The 19493-nt window shown below is 43.6% G+C and overlaps 1 protein-coding gene across 1 annotated transcript in view; it reads left to right on the plus strand.

The window, feature by feature from the left end:
• LOC144494912 (kinesin-like protein KIF27) overlaps positions 1–19493 on the plus strand; it is an 82380-nt gene that overhangs the window by 45975 nt on the left and 16912 nt on the right. Inside the window, exons 11-16 of the mRNA XM_078214480.1 lie at positions 2851–3056; positions 5415–5612; positions 6502–6612; positions 11612–11788; positions 13490–13705; positions 17430–17636. Coding sequence (XP_078070606.1) covers positions 2851–3056; positions 5415–5612; positions 6502–6612; positions 11612–11788; positions 13490–13705; positions 17430–17636 — 1115 coding nt within the window. The remainder of the gene's footprint in view (positions 1–2850; positions 3057–5414; positions 5613–6501; positions 6613–11611; positions 11789–13489; positions 13706–17429; positions 17637–19493) is intronic.

Genomic DNA, 19493 nt, shown 5'->3' on the forward strand with positions numbered 1-19493 from the left:
GCAACCAATCGAATCCATTGGAGATGGGGGAAACTTCATATGGTACACTTCAGCGACAGGCTGAAGTGACCAGTCTGTGAGAGGCAGGTTCTGCCACACATGCCAGATATGAAGTAGTTACCAGGTGTCGTTGTGGTTTGTTTGCGTTGAAGCCACTATCATCGTTGTGACGCACGCTGGTTTACTGATGATGCCGCCCACTCCCTCTGTCATCAACTAGTGTCTCCTGGGTACACAAATTAATGTTTTGGGCTTTCATGGCATCCTCAAGGCAGAGCTTGGGCATCCTACTGGTCCCCCGGTGCCAGCAAACAGAAAATCCTTGGATGAACAAATGTCATCCATCCTGTGAATGTGCCTCAGTCAGTGAAGTCACCTCTGTTTGATGAATGCAAGCATACTTGGGAGATTTGTCTTTGAAAGGACTGCCGCAGATGTGATTTTCTGCTTCCATGCAATGTCCAGAAAGGGCCACAAATAGCAAAGGTGAAAGTCACTGAGCTTCCTTTCAGGATGCCTGTTTCACAGCTATACAACAAGGTACTGTGAACCAAGGTGTTGGTGTATGGTCTGCACTCTAAGGTTATCTGATGTTGTTCCATGCACATTTAATGAGTTGGTCAAAGGTGGGTAGCTATTTTCCCTGTACAAGTCTGCTTCAAGAAACAGATTGTCTCTCACCATGGACCCAAGGAAGCCAAACTTGCTAATCACTTCCAGAGGAGTATTATTAAGAATGATCAAGGATGGAGACAGTTTTCTTGACACTTAGAGCACGATTTTACCATTTTGATTCTAAGTGCTGAATCTGGGCGCAATTCAAATCCGACTTGGAAAACTGCTCTCAGGCAGTTAGCCTGAAAAAAAATCACGGGTCTGAATTGCGCTGTGGGCGGGGCTTATCGCACCTGAAACGCTGCAGCTCCGATTGGAGCTTTGAACTGTGCATGTGCAATGAAAGAAAAAAAATTGAAAAACGTGCCCCTGTCACATCGCTCCCGGGCCGCAAAAGCGGATAAAGCGGCCCAGCAGCGGAAAGCGGGAGCGATGCCCCCACAGATATCGCCCCACCCCCACAACATAACTGTCCCCCTGATCCATCTACCCAGACTGATCACGATCCTCTGTCCCCCCTTTCCCCCTGCCTGCAGAGTGGCAGCGGACTCCCCCCCCCCCCCTCCCCCTCCCCCCACCAGAGGACGATCTGGCTTACCTCCTCCCTCCCCATCAAATAATGATCGGGCGCCCCCCCCCGCCCCTCCCTATCCACCCACCAGAGAGCGATCTGGCCTCCCTCTTCCCCCCCCATCCCCCGCCCGCCAGAGAATGATCTGCCTCCCGCCTTCCCCCCGCCCTCCCCCACCCCGAACCACCAGAGATACATCTGATCCGCCTCCCTCCCCCTACCAGAGAACGATCTGGCCTCCCTCCCCCCCTGCCAGAGAATGATGGTAAAGGGGGAAATGCTGATAAAGTTGGGTGGGCAGCCCATTAATTTAATTTAAATGCATGCAAATGCATTTAAATTGCCGTTGCGCCCGTTTTGGGTGCAGTTCGGATCGCGGCCATTTTCGGGCCTTGGTAAAGTGAGCATCTGCGCGAACGCAGGTGCGGATCGCGCTAATTGCCTCATACCCAACTTTACCAAGTTTTCACGCCCGAAAATGGGTGCGACGCAATGGTAAAATCGGGCCCTTAGAGCGAGTAAAGAACAAGTTACAGAAATGGGAAAGACAATCCATGAGTCTTTGTAATTGAGTTTTCATGTGAGCAATCAGCGCAGTGGCGTCATCAGCATAAAAGAGTTTGCTGATCAAGACATGTTGTATTTTTACCTTTGCTTTCAGTCTGGACATATTATTGAGCTTGCCATCTGATCTAGTGTGCAGGTAAGCTCCTATATCTGCAGGGAAGGCAAAGGTGAGGAGCATGGAGAAGAAAATACCAAATTAAGTGGGGATTAAGATACAGTCATGTTGCACTCCATTCTTCACTCGAAACCGTCGGAAGTGGTGTTGTGAAACAGTAGAGTACAGCATATGTTATTGCATACCAACCAATTTTCTACAAAATCTTGTACAGTCCTGGACTGCTGAATATTTTAATGTGATCACAAAAGTAAGCTAAAGAGATATATCCTGTTCGTTCGGGCTTCTTAGACCGAGCCTGTGCTAGGCTTCAAATGTCCCCTCCTCCTGGAAACCAGCCAACCACTGAACCCAATCCCCCCATTGTGAAGAGGGCCTGCTGCAGTCCAGCGCCCCGCATACACACCTTACACCTTGAGATATGGGAAGCTTAATTATTCCAATTGTTAAAATTCTTGTTGATTGAATGCATGTAATCATTCACCTTTATTAAAAAAACGGAATCTTTATATTGGGTAGGAATGGGGAAAGCACTTGAAGCCATGGTGAGACAACCTCTAAAAAAGTCCATAATCTCTTGCATTATGGGTATCATCTTAATATACACCAGGACAAATGAGAATGACTACATAATGGTTAGCTTTTCAACACTTGGGTGCCTTAATTGGGAGGCATAAAAAGTATGATAAAATCTGAAGTGGAATTTTTCTCCCCCTCCGTGGCATGTCTCACAGCGGTGGGATTGTATGGTTCCACTTTGTTAACGGGGTTTTTTGTTGTACCCCTCACCGCCGGAAAACCCAGGTGCGACTGTAAGATCCTGCTGGAGTAACCGGCAGCAAGATTTCAGTGCTGGTTTATTTTCTGAGATGACTTGACGTAATGTTCATTGTTTTAAAGAGTTGTCCAAATTTGCCTTTATTGTTGTTATTGTCATATTTATTACTGATGACTTTATTTTACTCCTATCTGTTTCTTTCAGGTCAGGATGCCCAAGCTGTAAACCGACAGTATTACCAAAAGATCACTTTGTTAGAACAAGAAGCTGAGCAGGCCAAGACTGAATTGTCAGAAGCTCAGAAACAACTACAGGAACTGGAGAACAAGGAACTCCGCGATGCTACAGAGAAAGCAAAGCTACAAAGAGAATTTCGCAAGAAAATGGAAACAGCCAAAGATAAAATGCAGGTTAGATATTTATACAATAAGACTAAAGTAAGAAATGTTCAAAATGCAACCAGTATATAAAATTCAGTAAATAAATTAAATAATAGTTTCCAGAGTAAGTGTTTCCAAACAATGTTGGTTGTTATAATTTAGGCCCACTCCTGATACTTTTTCTCTTGTGTCCAGTATAAATATGACTTTATGAATGAAGCATCAGGTTGCAGGGTAAGCAATTAATCTTTTTGTCCCAGGTACATGCTGGTGTACAGAACTTCATCACACATGCCTGTTCTCTCAAACTGACCACTAAATTCAGGAGCCCTTGAAAATGAGTTTGGGGATTGCAATGTGTGATCAATCCGCATGTGTTATTTGCAACTCAGGCAGCATGTCAGCTTTATGCTGCCTTCATATTTGAATGGTCTCTGCATCCAGCCAGCATTTGCTGTGCTGTTCACATCAGCAGGGGACCAACGTTATGAATTTTCAGCCTTACTTGAAGCTAGCCAGCACTACTTAAAGCTAACTTTCAACTCTTAAAGAGGAGATGCATTGTGGTTGGAACAGGTACTGGAAGCCATGCTTGAAGAGAATCTGGAAAAGAGTCGGGACTCACAGCATGTGTGAGCAGGTTCCAAACTTTTTGGACGCTGCATTGGCAGTCTTCATGGAGGAGGTTGCAAGGAAGAGAGAGAGCCTGTATCCACGGGAGAGAAGAAGACCCTCCAGAAACATGGTTGAAAGGCTGTGAGAGCAGATAGCCATGGAGGTTAATGCCAGGGGCTAAGCCCCAAGGACCTGACTGCAGTGACCCAGGAAGTCCAGTGACCTCACAAGTAAACAAGAGTTGTGAACACATCTTCAAATGTCAAATCCTGCACCAGTAGCTTCAACCTCAGCACCGCCCAATTACTCAGTTACCAATAATATCTATCAATTGGGCCTCATACCTAATATCCACATGCTTCACCTCACCCTCACACTCTAGGCACTCCTTCACATCGCATCCACCTCTCATGGCTTGTGCACACTGTCAGCTATTTAACTGTGACAGTCACATCACTGAAACCTATTGCACAACACTGACTGACACACTTCTCTTTCTCTTGTAGGCAAAAGTGGTGTAATAACCTGAGGTAGCCAGGAGCTAACCAGAGGGGGACAGGTGCACTCCTGCACATGTTCTGTATCAGATGAGGGACATGTTGCTGGCCATATAGGGCAATGTCTGATTTTTGCAGTAGAAACTGAGACTGCTGCCATGCAGGCTCATGTGGCTGCCATCATGGTTATGGATAAGAATGTACAATGGGCTTTGGCACGATGTCACACCAGTCCAGGAATCTATCTTCCAACAGGTTACTAGGATTGCTGAGGTGTTGTCTCAGTGGAGCGTCAGTGGCTCCATGGAGAATGAACAGCTGTCCTTTCCCAGGAAGTAGAATTCTTTCTCTGATCCCTGGCACTCAGGCAACAGTAAGCTCATTGACAATCAGCCAACCTGCAGAGACTGCTGTGACCCACATTGCATGGATGCAGATTATAGCCAGGCATTCTCGGCCCAGAAATACATATAGTAGTCCTCCAACATCATCCGCAGTCTCCTCCACTGAAAGTTAGTATTTCATCTGCCATGCTACAGCCACTGAGGTAGTACTGTGGTGCTTTGGTTAAGGCTTTTATTTTTACATTGTGGCCAAGTGAACACTGTAATGATCAGTGTTAGAAGGAAGTTAAGATATGGGACTACTGGTAAATGGGCTCTGGAGTTGCAGCTAGTGTTATCACACACATGAGTTCTTCCCAGAAAGCCTGGGCAGGAAGTAGCAATTTAGATTCCTCCTCCTCATCCTTCTCAACTGCTCACCATATAGTCAGCAGCAAGGGGTGTCCCCCACAATGGCAAGTTGTAGCAGACTAACATGAATCATGATACCACTCTGCTGGTATCAAAAGACTTGAAACTTATTACTATTGGGACCGGTGGAGTTAATTTTGACCATTGTCAGGATTTGTTTTGGGCATTGGGTGAGATTTGGGGAAGGGATGGTTTACAGGAGCTTCTTTCACCTTAATCCACCACAGAGAAAGAGATGGGACAATGAGATGACATCATTAGCTGGAATTCCATTTTACCCCATTTCTGCTGTCCCAGAATGCATGGAGCAGGCATACATTAATGCGCAGACTTCATCCTGGAAGTAATGTTAACAATAATTTGAAAGGCTGAATCATGAAGTAATTAGCTTTTGTTAAGATACCAACTTGATTTTGGATTGATATGCTTTGCTAATTGAAAATAAAGTCTGGCAGTAATGAGTATACTTCTGCCTATGGTGGAAAAAAGTAATTGAAGTACATTGATCCTGTTCCCTTTAGACCCTACAGAAGAAACAGCAGGAAACAAAAAAGTTGTTTTCTTTATCAGCGCAGAGTGAGAAACGCTTGGTCCAGTTAAGTCAGAATGTGGAAAACATGAAACAGCAGCAGCAGCTGCTTCAGAAAAAACTGCATGAAGAAAGTGAGAAAAAACGAAAATTGGAAAATGAGATTCAAAGAGATCAACAACTAATCAAAGTAAGAACATTTCACAATAAAATTAACAATTAGAAAGATTTATTTAAGTGATATGCATAATTAAATTTCAGGTGCATGTAAAGATTTACTGTTTCTTAACATATCCCATAGTTTCCTTAACTTAGGTGTTTGAATTTGGCCTGTCCAAACTTTTAGTTGTAAAAACCTCTCTCATATGGGAGATTTTTAACCTGATAAGTTGGTTGAGTTTACAAAGGGGTGGCAGGTCACAATGCTGGAATTGTAGATGGGTCAAGAAGCAAGCAAGAAACCACCGAGTTCCAGCTTTAACCTGGGCACGAACTGCACTGCATGAGAAACCCCAGTAGACGGGGAGATGTGGTTCCCATTGCTGGAAGAGCCACGAACCAGAGAACACAAATTGTTGGTGGAAGAACCAGTGATATAAGGCAGAAAACCTTTTTGTTAAGTAGCAAGTGGTTTGGATCCGGAATCCACAGCAGATTCAATCATGGCTTTCAAAAGGGAATTTTATAATTACCTGAAGAGTAAAGATTTGTCGGGCTACAGGGAAAAGGACTAGTTGAGTTGCTTTTGCAGAGAATTGGCACAAGTACAATGGGCTGAATAGCCTCCTGCTGTACTATAACCATGAAAAATTTTAAAAAGTGAAGTCTGTGCCATAACAACAAAACTACCAATCGATGATTCTTTTTTATGATGGATTGACAAGCAATCACATTGGAATTCCAGCCAATATCTACTATCAAAAATTTATGTGATAGAATAAAATGTCAGAATTTTTTAGATCTTGCAGTTGTATTTCTATCCATTGCCATGAAATGAAAAGATAACTAGAAAAATTCTAACTGTATTATCTTCTGAAACAAAGTTAGAATTTTAGGATAAGCATGTTTCATTTCTCCAGGAGCTGGAATTAAAGCGAGAGCAACAGCAGAAAATTCTGAAAAGGAAAGCTGGAGAAATTACCCATCTGAAGAAAATGAAGTGCTCCCCTGTCATCTCACAGGAACAGCAGGTATGCTTTATAAAGCTCTAGAACTGCCTGTTTGCTATGTGTATTATTCTTCTCAACAATATTTTTATCATCCCATTCGAACAGAAGATTACATCAAATTGTAGGGTGCAATAGTGGCACAGTAGTTAGCACTGCTGCCTCACAGCGCCAGGGACCCGGGTTCAATTCCAACCTCAGGTCACTGTCTGTGTGGGGTCTGCATGTTCTCCCCCTGTCTGCGTGGGTTTCCTCCCGGGTGTTCCGGTTTCCTCCCACTGTCCAAAGATGTGTGGGTTAGGTTGATTAGACCATGCTAAATTGACCCTAGTGTCAGGGGGTTAGCAGGGTTAAATGAAGGTTACGGGAATAGGGGCTGGGTGGGATTGTGGTAGGTACAGACTTGTTGGGCCAAATGGCCTCCTTCTGTACTGTAGGGAATCTATGATACAGAATAGCCTGTTAATTTACCATAACCCAATTACCACCTGGTTAATACCTCAGTGGCTACTCACTGAGATACAGTTCTATCACCTCCAGTGGTTCAACCAAAGAGCTATTACTATATGAGGTTGAGTTTCACACACAAACATACAGTTAGCAGATTTGTATTGTTAAAGATAGTGAAATTGACTGCCATAATCCTTGTTTGAGCTAGTTTCCTATATGAGGTTGACATCTGTTTATTAAACACGCAGCCGCACTCCTTTTTCAATTATTTTTAAACAATTAATATCGGCATATTGAAGAATATGAGGTAGGTACAGTGCATAGAGTAAATGATCATTCATGGGCAACTATGGGACGGGATTTTTTCGCTGTGCTCATCCTGAAACCAGAAATTCCTGCCCGAGGTCAACCGATCTTCGTTGGTCAGCCCTCGCCCTCTATGATTCCCATGGCGGGCAGAATGGGAAAATTCACCCCATGGTGTTTATCTAGTTCAGGATGGACACACAACAGACTTGGGCCCAACTCCAAATCTGCAGTAAAAATAGAAAGGGCTGGAAATACTCCGCAGATCTGACAGCATCTGTGGAGAGAGAAACAGAGTTAATATTTTGAGTTAGATATGACTATTCTTCAGAACTGATACCTATCTAATACTACCTCCTTATCACTTTTAAACCCTTCAAATGTCTGGCTATTTCTTTTTTCACCATGTCCTGTGCAGCACCTTCTTTCTAAGTAAAGACCAATGCAAAGTATTGATTTAATTCTTCAGCTATGCATCCTGTCTCCAAGTCTAAATCCCCTTTTTTTGTTCCCATTCTTCCTTTACTATTTGTATGCTTATCGAAGACTTTAGCATTCCCTTTATGTTAGCTGACAGTCTCTTTTCATACCCTCTCTTTGCATCTCTTATTTGTTTTTTCACTTTCCCTCTGAACCTTCTATATTCAGTTTGGTTGTCGATTGTATTATCCACCTGATATCTGTCATAAGCACACCTTTACTTCTTCATCTTAATCTCTATCTCTTTCATGATCCAGGGATCTGGATTTCTTCATCCTATCTTTCCCATTTCCTGGGAATATACCTTGACTGTGACCGAACTATCTCCTCTTTAAAGGTAACCATTGTTCAGTGATCATTTTACACACTAATTTTTGATCCAAATTTATCTGACCTAGATCCATCCTTACTCCAGTGAAGTAGGTTTTTCCCAAGTTAATTGTTCTTATTCTGAATTTTTTGTTGTCCTTTTCCATAGCTAATCTAAACTTTATGATACAATGATCACTGTTGCCTAAATGTTCTCCTACTGGCACTTGATCTTCTTGGCCCACCTCATTCCCAAGGATCAGGTTACGTCGTGCCTCCTTTCTCGTTGAACTGGAAACAAACTGCTGTACAGAATTTTCCTGAACACTAGGAATTCCTGTCCCTTCTATCATTTACACTACCAGTATCCCTGGCTATCTTGGATAATTAAAGTTTCCTATTATAACTATTCTACAATTCTCGCACCTCAGTACACTGAGCCATGTACAGTAATTGCACCTTTTTTGTTCTAGACAATTCTGTCCTCGACCCTTATGGGACATCCTTTCTATCCAACACCGCAATATTTTCCTTTATCAAACTCCCACCCCTCCTTTTTTTTTTGTTTATCTTTCCTGAACACTTTATATTCAGGAATATTTAATACCCAATCCTGACCTTCTTTGAGCCATGTCACTGTTAGAGCCACAATATCGTATTTCCACATGGCAATCTACTGTGCATTTACATACATGCACAGTAACCTTGATTTAGTCTTCATTACTGTCTCTCTTACTCTGAAGCCAACTAATAATTTACTATTTGCTACTGTGATGCAATCTATCTCTCCCAGTATTCTGTGTTCCTTGGTATTCCTGTCAAATATTGGCTGGAATTCTCCAACCGTCCATGCTGGTAGGATTCTCTGGTCCTGCTGGCAGCACACCCCTTGCTACAGATTTCCTAGCAGTGTGGGGTGAACACAATGGGAATTCCCATTGACAACAGCGTGACCAGAGGACCTCGCTGGCACTGAATGGCATGCAAACCCTGCTGCTAAGAAAAACACTGAGGGGAGTACAGAGAATCTCCTGGTTTCCACACCCCTGCCAGTTATGGTAAACTCTCCCCAATAGCACAAATAAATTCTTTATCAATAGAATAAATAAATGAGGGCTGATACTAAATATTTTCAATACTTTATTAAGATTTACTTTATGTGCAAATTTCGTGTGCAACTTCCTAAACTCTTCAACCTTTCTACTCTCCTCTTCACTTTTTGTTTTGGAACATTAAGAACATAGGAATAGGAGTAGGCCATTCAGCCCCTTGAGCCTGCTCCCAAATTCAATTAGATCATGACTGATTTTATCTTAACTCTGTTTGGTTCCATATTCCTCGATACTCTTACCTAACAAAAATCTACCAGCCTTCACCTTGAACTTTTAAACTGATCTAACCTCAAAAGCTTTTTTGGATGGAGAGTTCCGGATTTCCACGACACTCTGTGTGAAGAATTGCCTCCTGACATCACCTCTGAACAACCCAGCTCTAATTTTATGGTGATGCTCCCATCATAATTCATATCTCCATAACTAATTCCGTATCTGATGGCTTCACATTTTTGCAGCCTCTATGCTTCTGTTTTTCAGATTTGAAACTGAATTACTATTGCTTTTAAATTACATTTATATGATATACATATGATAAACATAATGGGGCGAGTGGTCCGGGAGAAATCAGCGGAGGCCATTTTGCGGTCTTCCGGCATGACCCCCGTGCATCTCTCAGCCAACGATTTGCAGTGTCATCAGCCTGGAAATTGGTGTCCCCCCCCCAGGAGTAGTTCACTCCAACGGGGTTTACAACTGCTTCCTACAAATGGGGAGCAGGTGGCCGACCCCACTGGAGGGAACAGAGGCCACTGAGACCCCCCCAGGAGGTCAGAGGTAAGGAGGGGGGGGGGGGGTGTCCCCTGGGCAGTGTCAGCCTAGGACCCTGGCACAGCGCAAATGGCACCTTGGCTGTGCCCACCAGGCATCGGGCAGTGCCAAGGGAGCGGGGCCAGAGGCTGACAGGGCCTTTTGGGGAGTGATCGGTGGGGGTGGGGTAACCCAGTGCTACTCTGCACTTGGGATTGCAGGCAGGTAGAGGGAGGACGACGATCGGGCTGGCCATATGGGTGGGGGTGGGGTTGGGTCTGCCGGGGATCAGGAGATCGGGGCTGGCTGGTTGGGGGTCGGTGAGATCGGGGCTGTCCGAGGGGGTGGGGGCCATAGGACTGGACAGGAGAGGTCCGGGAGACCAGCGATCAGGGGGTCGGGAGGCCCTGCGGGGTCAGCGATGCGGGTTCATGGGGCTGGCCAGCGATCGGAAGGCTGGCAATGCAGGGCCACTGTGCATGCGCCAATCTCTGTGCTGACAGATCACCACATGCGCAGTGGCCCACTCAGCGCTATGCTGCCAGCCTCTCAGGCGGGAATAGGCCCCATCCCCAGATTTTCAGAGTGAAACTCGCTAGGGCACAGTGTTAGAGTTTCATTCTGAAAATCACGCTAAAAGAAAATCAATGGGAGTTACTCCCGTTTTCACGTTAATTGGGGACTCAGAATTCTTGTGGGAGAATCCTGGCCAAAATATCTAAGAAATACTTTGGCCTAATGCTTCCTAATTGCTTAAGACATTTATGAAGCAAGATTTTATGAGTTTCCACCATTAACCCTGCATCATACAGGCAATGTACACCATTTAGAATGGCTGAGATGTGACATGAATTATCATTTCTCTTCCATTAATTCAATTTTTTTTCATGTTTTCAAAAGCCAATTCCTAAGACAATAGTTGTACTACTTACAGACTGGAAAACCACATGAGCTTCATGCAGCATCAAATGCAAGCATGTGGTGAGCTTTAAATGATGAAGATAGAATATAAAATTGCAAATCCTTGAAATCTGAAATAAAACCAAAAAATTGGAAATATATGTCAGGTCAGTCAGCATTTGAAAGAGAAATCCAAGTTAATATTTCAGGTGTAGCCTTTCATCATAGTCTATTTAGAAACTGTTTTCCCTTTCAGATGTTAAATGACCTGCTGTGCATTCCACTATTCTCCTCTTCTTCTTAAAGTTTATTTATTAGTCTCAAGAAGGCAATATTTTATATCTCTCTCGCAGAGTCAACATATCTTCTGCTGTGCAAAAAGCATACCACCACAATATATGTATGCAAAGGTAAAGTCGGTAGAGGACCATAGGCACTCTTCCCTTTGAGGGGGAGAGCTGACTGGTGGTGATTTAACCTGAGGATCACCATACCTCAGGTGTGAGTAAGGTTGAGAAGGCGGGCCTTCATGAATAACCTCAGGTGTGTGTGCGTGTGCGAGTGTTAGGAATGACCAATAAATATTGGCCTTGCCAGCAATGGCCACATCCCATGCACAAATAAAAAAACGGAGATGATAACCTTTTAAATCATTACCTTGCACCTTTGTACTTGGATGTTTGTTGCTTCCTGTATAAATCTGAATCTATTTTTAGAGAATTGATGAACAACGCAAATGGTTGGACGAGGAGGTGGAGAAGGTTCTGCAGCAAAGACAAGCTCTAGCTGATTTGGAAGAGGATTTACAGAAAAGGGAAGTTATTGTAGACAAGAAAGAGGCACTATTACAGGAAAAAAGCCAATTGGAAATCAAACGGTTACGTTCCAGTCAGGTAAGAACATACCTTTCAATTTATCTCACTTTAATTAGGATATCACAACATTAAACTGCTCTGCTGAGAAAAACATGTAAGATTTCCAAGGTACTGGACTCAGCTGATATGAATGTTCTACAGAAAACCACACTCCCATCCCAAGTACAATATTACAGATAGATGGAGAATGGATAAAACTTCAAGAGAGCTGCTTGGAGGTGCTCAAGAGTGGTAAAGAAACCAATAAAGCTCTGATTTTCTTTCCCTACCCCTTTCCCCAGTTAGCTTACATTTGTCAACACCCATAACTTAACTGAGATCAGAAGCACAGTTATGTGGAGGATTGAGTAATGTTACACCAGTACTAAGAGACAGCAATTTTTTGTCTAAACCTGTGTCACCATGCTACTTTGCCTAATTATTTCTTCATCTTAGTCACACCAGCACAAGCACAGATCGGTGCATAAATTCTGAAGATGCAGTCTGTCATTCACTTCTGTGTCACAAGCTATGCTGCAGACTACCCCCAGAGCCAACATTCAACAAAATCAGTTGATTTCATAGAATCATAGAAACCCTCCAGCGCAGAAACAGGCCATTCGGCCCATCAAGTCTGCACCGACCACAATCCCACCCAGGCCCCACCCCCATATCCCTACACATATTACCCGCTAATCCCTCTAACCTACGCATCTCAGGACATTAAGGGGCAATTTTAGCATGGCCAATCAACCTAACCTGCATATCTTTGGACTGTGGGAGGAAACCGGAGCACCCGGAGGAAACCCACGCAGACACGGGGAGAATGTGCAAACTCCACACAGACAGTGACCCAAGCCGGGAATCGAACCCAGGTCCCTGGAGCTGTGAAGCAGCAGTGCTAACCACTGTGCTACCGTGCCGCCCGAGAGATTTGGAGAGAACCTATAATTTTCTGCTCACATATCACTTTTAAGTCTTGTTCAGTGTAGTATAACTGGATTTTTAAAGGAAAATTTGAGTAATAACCACAGCTGAACAACCAATCTGATCTTGGAAAGTAATTTTATATTTGAGAACTGTTGTTAAATGTGTCCATCATGATTAATTGCATGATTTTTTAAAAACATTTTTAATAATTAAAAAGTATAAATGTTTGTTCATGATTCTACCTTAACCTCATATGTATGTTCCAATATTTATTTCGTTCTGTCAATTTTTTAAAAAGTGATTTGATTATAAGTTCTTTTCATTTCCTGCTTGGCTGTCTAAGAATTCTTTAATGTGATTGGCTGCTTGGACAGTTTGATGACACCACAGCAGCTCAATGCTAGGAATCTACATTAAACAACATTAGCTTTCTTGATGTGCAATTGATCATAAAGTTCTTGCCACAAAGATCACTAGGTCTCTCAGCGTAGCTTTCTTTGAGGTCTGCGACAAGAACCTTGCATTGCCACTGACTGCAAAACCCAGGCCAAAATCATTGAAGATTAATTCATTCATCCATTAATGCTCCTTAATGGATAATGTTGATGGTTGTGATACACCTGCTGAACTTCTAATTAAATAACCAGTTTTGGATTAACTTTGAAATTATCATATTGAAAATCCACAGCTTTGAAATATAATTAAAAGGTAAAAATCACATAAAATTAATCTGCCATCTGCATTAATTGGAGTTTTATCATCTCCTGGTTATAACACTATAAAAAGTCAATACTGATTATTTCTTTTCAGGCCTTGAACAAAGACATTTTTAATTTATCCACTCGTTTAAACACAATAGAAAAGGAATTATCAGAGAAAAACACACAACTTCAGAACAGTACTACAGAAGAAAGAAAAACCATTTCAGAAGAGATGCAAGTACTTCAACAGGAACGAGCTCAGTTACTGAAAAGAAGGCATTGTCTGGATGAGAAATTAGAGCTTGGAAGTGTTCTGTCCCCTGAGGTATAATCATTATATTTGTATATATTTTTTGTGATAAAACTTGCTTATTACACAGATCTAAAATAATAAATGTTTGGATATAGATTAAAGTTAGTTATGTAGTACAGAGCTTCAACTGATGTAGAAGAACACAGCTTCGTGTTTTTTTAAAATTTCATATGAATTGATCTCCCATCACATTACACTCAGGAAAGCAACAATAAGCATAGTTTTCAGCTGAAGCAGTGTTAGAGAGCAGGGGATAAAAAACCCAGGATGCAACAGCATCATTTAACCCTCATCTTAAGGTCATCCGTCTGTCTTTATTGTCATATTGCCGTTATAACTTTCTATGTTGGCATGAATAATAGAAACTCTCGATGTAAACTTGTCACGCTATAATTACGCCCTCCTGCCACTGCAATTTTACAAATGCATCTTTTAATTGTGGATATAAGATTTTATAATGGAAAAAATTGACAGGATTTGTGTAGAGCTGTAAAACTTTTAATATAGATAGAGGGTGGGATTTTCCAGCCCTTCCCACCGGCAGGATCTTCTGGTCCCTGGTCCCGCTGAAGGTGATGTCCCATGGCGGGTTCCCCAGCAGCAGTATGGGTGAGCCATGCAAAATGGCATGGACGTCAGTGGGACCGGATGTCCCAATGGTGAACTGCCTCCGCCACTGGAAAACACCGCGAGGGGGCTGGAAAATCCCACTCATACAGTATGTGCAAAAATAGCTGGAACATGTTTCTGTCTGAAATTGTGAACCTGTAGTGAGAGAAATGGTCTTAATACTGAAAAGAAAAACAGTGGAGAGAGCAAAATAGCAAGTAACCTTAATCAGATCATACAAAGGCATTACTGGGCACAGTTATATTTTTAGCTTTGCAACTGAATTGATAACAATATGGTTCTTGCACTGGCATACATGCACCTTTTCACTTAAATATAGATTATTCTGATCACCTGTTGATTATTTTCAATAGCTCGCTGTTTAAAAAGAAGTCTCAATAATTTTAATCCTCTTTTTCAAACATAAATCAAAGGCACGGGGGACTTTTACTTTATTGGTAGCTACAGTACTGCCAAATGAAAGCAGAATGAAAGCCCCATATCAAAGAAGAATACACCCATAACAAATAACGCATACTGGAAGATTAACATCAAGGCTGTCACCTCAGAGTTTACTCATGAATCTTAAATATACAGCCCACTCATCATGTAGGGTTGCCAACCCTCCAGGATTGGCCTTGGGTCACCAGGAATTGAAGATCACACTGCTGTGTGTAACCCTGAAGAAAAATCATTGGGACATCAAAAAAGATTGGGGGCAATTCTCCCATCCTACTGCACTGCTTTTGTAGCACAGCAGGCCGGGAGACTTGAGCAGAGACCATTTTGCGTGGTCCTCACTGGGCGCTACGGCAGCTGGATTTCTGGCACTGTCAGCTCCGTGCCAGAAATAGGCGTGGAGCTGCATAATCTATTCAAATTCTAATTTAAATACAATTTAAATATCATTAGCAGGCCTGGGATTGAAGTCTCTGCCCCCCCCACCCCCCCCGCCCCCCCCCAAGCCAATTTCACCCCAGCAGTGTTTAGTATAGCTCCACTCTTGCTGGGAGATGGTGGCCTAACCCAGCTAGAGTGAAAGGGGGCAGTCGAGGCCCCCAAAGAGTTGGGCACGGGGGGGGGGTGTGCTGCCCGGGCATTGCCATGTAGGCAGTGCCAGTCTGGGCCGCCTGGCACTGCCCAAGGGGCAAAGTGCCAATGCCCAGGGGGCACCTTGGCACTACTAATTGGGGGAGCATCGAGGCAGGCTGGCGGCAGCGGTGGAAGCTGGCCTGGGCATGTTCAGAGGGCCAGCAATCGGGCCATGGGGGAGGGTCACATAGGCAGTGTTCCGGGGTCACGGGGCAGACCAGCGTTAGGTTGATTGGCCAGGTTACAAATTGTCCCTGAGATGCGTAGTTAGAGGGATTAGCGGGTAAATATGTGGGGGTAGGGCCTGGGTGGGATTGTGGTCGGTGCAGACTCGATGGGCCAAATGGCCTCCTTCTGCACTGTAGGGTTTCTATGATTTCTATGATTACGCACTGGGCATCGAGCAGTGCCAAGGGGATGAGGCCTAATGGGGGCGGGCCTCTGGGGGCGATTGGTGAAGGGTCCCGCTGCCACTCTGCATTTGGGCTGAGTGACAGAGGGAGGGAGGCCAGCAATCAGGGCTGGCCATCAGGTTAGGGAGGGAGGGGGGGGGGGGTGGGGGGGGGGACAGTGGTCAGCCTGCTCAAGGGGGGTTGGGACTGTGGAGGGGGTGGGAGGATTTGGGGGCATCCAGAGATCGGGGCTGCTGGGGGTTGGGGGAGCATCGAGGCAGGCTGGCGGCAGCGGTGGAAGCTGGCCTGGGCATGTTCAGAGGGCCAGCAATCGGGCCATGGGGGAGGGTCGCATAGGCAGTGTTCCGGGGTCACGGGGCAGACCAGCGATCGGGAGGCCAGCAGAGCAGGGTTACTGTGCATGCGCCGATCTCGGCACTGACAGATCGGTGCATGCGCAGTGGCACACTCAGCGCTATGCTGTCGGCTCTTCAGCGGGAATAGGTCCTGCCCCCTGATGTGAATCTCTCTCGTGCACTCTACAGTGCTCAGAATGTGGGAGATTCATTTTGAAACTCCCGCTGGAAAAACTAGCAGGATTTACTCCAGTTTTTACACAAATTCGACACTTAGAATTTTTGGGGGGAGAATTGTCCCTTTTTTTTGTAATTCTCTTTGACCATTTCTCTTTACCAGGTTAAGAAAAGGTGGTTTATTTGACAGTTGAGCATCATGGAATTGGATAATAAGTCTTTTTGCTTCCAGTTGGCATAGGAAGGTAGTATGTTATGAGGATAGATGTATGGGCCAACGAAGGTTGGCGCGTGGGGCAAATCATGTGATGGAACTTCCAGGATTATATTTAACTGCGCTTGGCAACCCTATCATCATGTCCTGTCAACTGGGCATGTTTCTGAAACTAACATGATCATTTAAAAACCATTTGTTGCACTTTTTCTATATAGTAATGTAACAATGTAAATAAAAAGTAGAGGAAATCTACAGTGACCAAATTACTGTAATTTGAATGCACCATTTTGAACATAGTGGGCATATTTACCTTACAAAAGTGAACTCTTCATCAAGCTACATTTTTGAAGCATCTACCTTTTTGAAGTATGAACCTTTTGAACTTTCTAAGCTTAATATGAAAGGCATTTGGTGTAATGAGAAGGATATTCTACAGTAACAAGAAAATGAAGCTCCCATGAATTAGAGCCCTGCACTTTACATGTGTACAAAGTTATTTTGTTGTTGTACTCCGTGCAAGACACAGTGAATGGTATAGGTCAGGTATGTCTGTCTGGCTTTGCATCACCTTCAGTGACATAAAATTGTAAAATTTGTAGATGAATTGAAATTAAATCATATTTTGGCACTTAAAAGATTAAATTGATTAATCAAAAATAAGTTAGCTAAATTATAGAACCCTACAACACAGTAAACCACTTTGCTCACTGTGCCTGCTCTTAGAAAGAGATATCCAATTATTTCCACTGCTATGCTCTTTCCTCAAAGCATTCCAATTTCTCTTCAAGTGTATAACCAATTCCCTTCTGAAAGTTACTATCCATTTTAATGACCAAAGTAACAGTAGGGATGAAGCACATTCAACATGTAATCCCATCTGTTTTATTTCTCAGGAGGAGCGAATACTTTTTCAATTGGAGGAAGGTATTGAAGCTCTGGATGCTGCCATAGAGTATAAAAATGAAACCATTCATTGTCGCCAACATTCATTGAGGGGCTCAGATGGTAGCCTTGCCCAAAATGACGCAAATGTAATGTTTAGGCTAGGAGCTTTATCAGCTGCTGAGACGAGAGTCCTTCTCTGCAGATATTTTAATAAGGTAAAGTCCTACTTTCCAAACATAAGTTCCAGAAACATATGTACATAATGCGATTTGTTAATTCATAAATAGCATTTAAATTGTGATAATTTGTATTCCGTTATGAAAATGTAGAATAAAATGGGTTATGAAAAGTAGTTCCAAGCCAATGCAATATTTTGTATTTTAATTCATCCTGACAAGAATCTTTAATTTAACAAGATAATATTTTTGTCAAAATAAAAATATATTTTCTGAATTTTGATAGCTTTTCAAATGAGTAGTTATAATACACATGTAGTACATCCCACACTTCTGTAATGCCAGTTATAATAACAAATCAGGGATGAGATTTACTGGTCAGCATCAACGCTGCACACATTGACACTGCCTGCAAAGGTTTCTGCAACCTGATCCTGATTTTTCCAGTCGTGACTTCCGAGGACAGGATATGCCCCCTTTTCATGATATTAGCTGTTGTATTCGGATATGTTTTATTTCTCTATACAACAATAATTACTGCTCCTTGATTTTTAGCCCCTGCTAGGGCCGAGATCCAAGGCAGACAGGGGCTAAAAATAACCCTGTCAGCCAGTGTGCTAGGTTCCATCCTACCTCAGGGCCTTTTTTATGGAGGCAGGCTGGGGAAGCAGTGGGGTACCCATCTGCTTGTGACCAGTAGCCAACATGATTCACTAAGGGTCACTTAAGGCCAATTAATGGAGGCTGACTGGCTTTCCACTCTCCCTCCAGCTTCCTGCAGAAAGCAGGGAGCAGTTTAGCTGCTGGAGGTGGCCTCCTGGCAGCAGACCAGCGAGCAAACACTCCAGCTAGACTTAGAGGCACATTAGGCCTGAGTGTTGTGGCAACCACAGACTGCTCAATAGAGGGGCCCACCACCACCTCTCACTTCTTCCTTTGGCCTGTCTGCAGAACCTTTTTTTTAAAGTTAAAAATATTCGAGAGAGTGAGCCTCTGTTTTTGAAATACCCTCTCCCTTACTGATCTGTCATCACAGCCTGTTGCTCTATTCAAGCTAGAAGGCCTACATGCCATCTTTACTGGGACATGAGCTAACCCATTAATTGACCCCACTGGGTCAAATCACAACGTGTGACTGCTTCCGACGCAGTGAACTTCTGACTGGCATTTCAGTTAGAACATAGAACATTACAGCGCAGTACAGGCCCTTCGGCCCTCGATGTTGCGCCAACCTGTAAAACCAATCTAAAGCCCATCTAACCTACACTATTCCAATATCATCCATATGTTTACCCAATGACCATTTAAATGCCCTTAATGTTGGCGAGTCCACTACTGTTGCAGGCAGGGCATTCCACGCCCTTACTACTCTGAGTAAAGAACCTACCTCTGACATCTGTCTTATATCTATCACCTCCTCAATTTAAAGCTATGTCCCTTCGTGCTAGCCATCACCATCCGAGGAAAAAGGCTCTCACTGTCCACCCTATCCAATCCTCTGATCATCTTATATGCCTCTGTTAAGTCACCTCTTAACCTTCTTCTCTCGAACGAAAACAGCCTCAAGTCCCTCAGCCTTTCCTCATAAGACCTTCCCACCATACCAGGCAACATCCTGGTAAATCTCCTCTGCACCCTTTCCAATGCTTCTACATCCTTCTTATAATGCGGCGACCAGAACTGTACGCAATACTCCAAGTGCGGCCGCACCAGAGTTTTGTACAGCTGCAACATGAACTCATGGCTCCGAAACTCAATCCCTCTACCAATAAAAGCTAACACACCGTACGCCTTCTTAACAACCCTATCAACCTGGGTGCCAACTTTCAGGGATCTATGCACATGGACACTGAGATCTCTCTGTTCATCCACACTACCAAGTATCTTACCATTAGC

The sequence above is a fragment of the Mustelus asterias genome, chromosome 6, assembly GCF_964213995.1.
Source record: "Mustelus asterias chromosome 6, sMusAst1.hap1.1, whole genome shotgun sequence".
In the NCBI taxonomy this organism is placed as follows: Eukaryota; Metazoa; Chordata; class Chondrichthyes; order Carcharhiniformes; family Triakidae; genus Mustelus; species Mustelus asterias.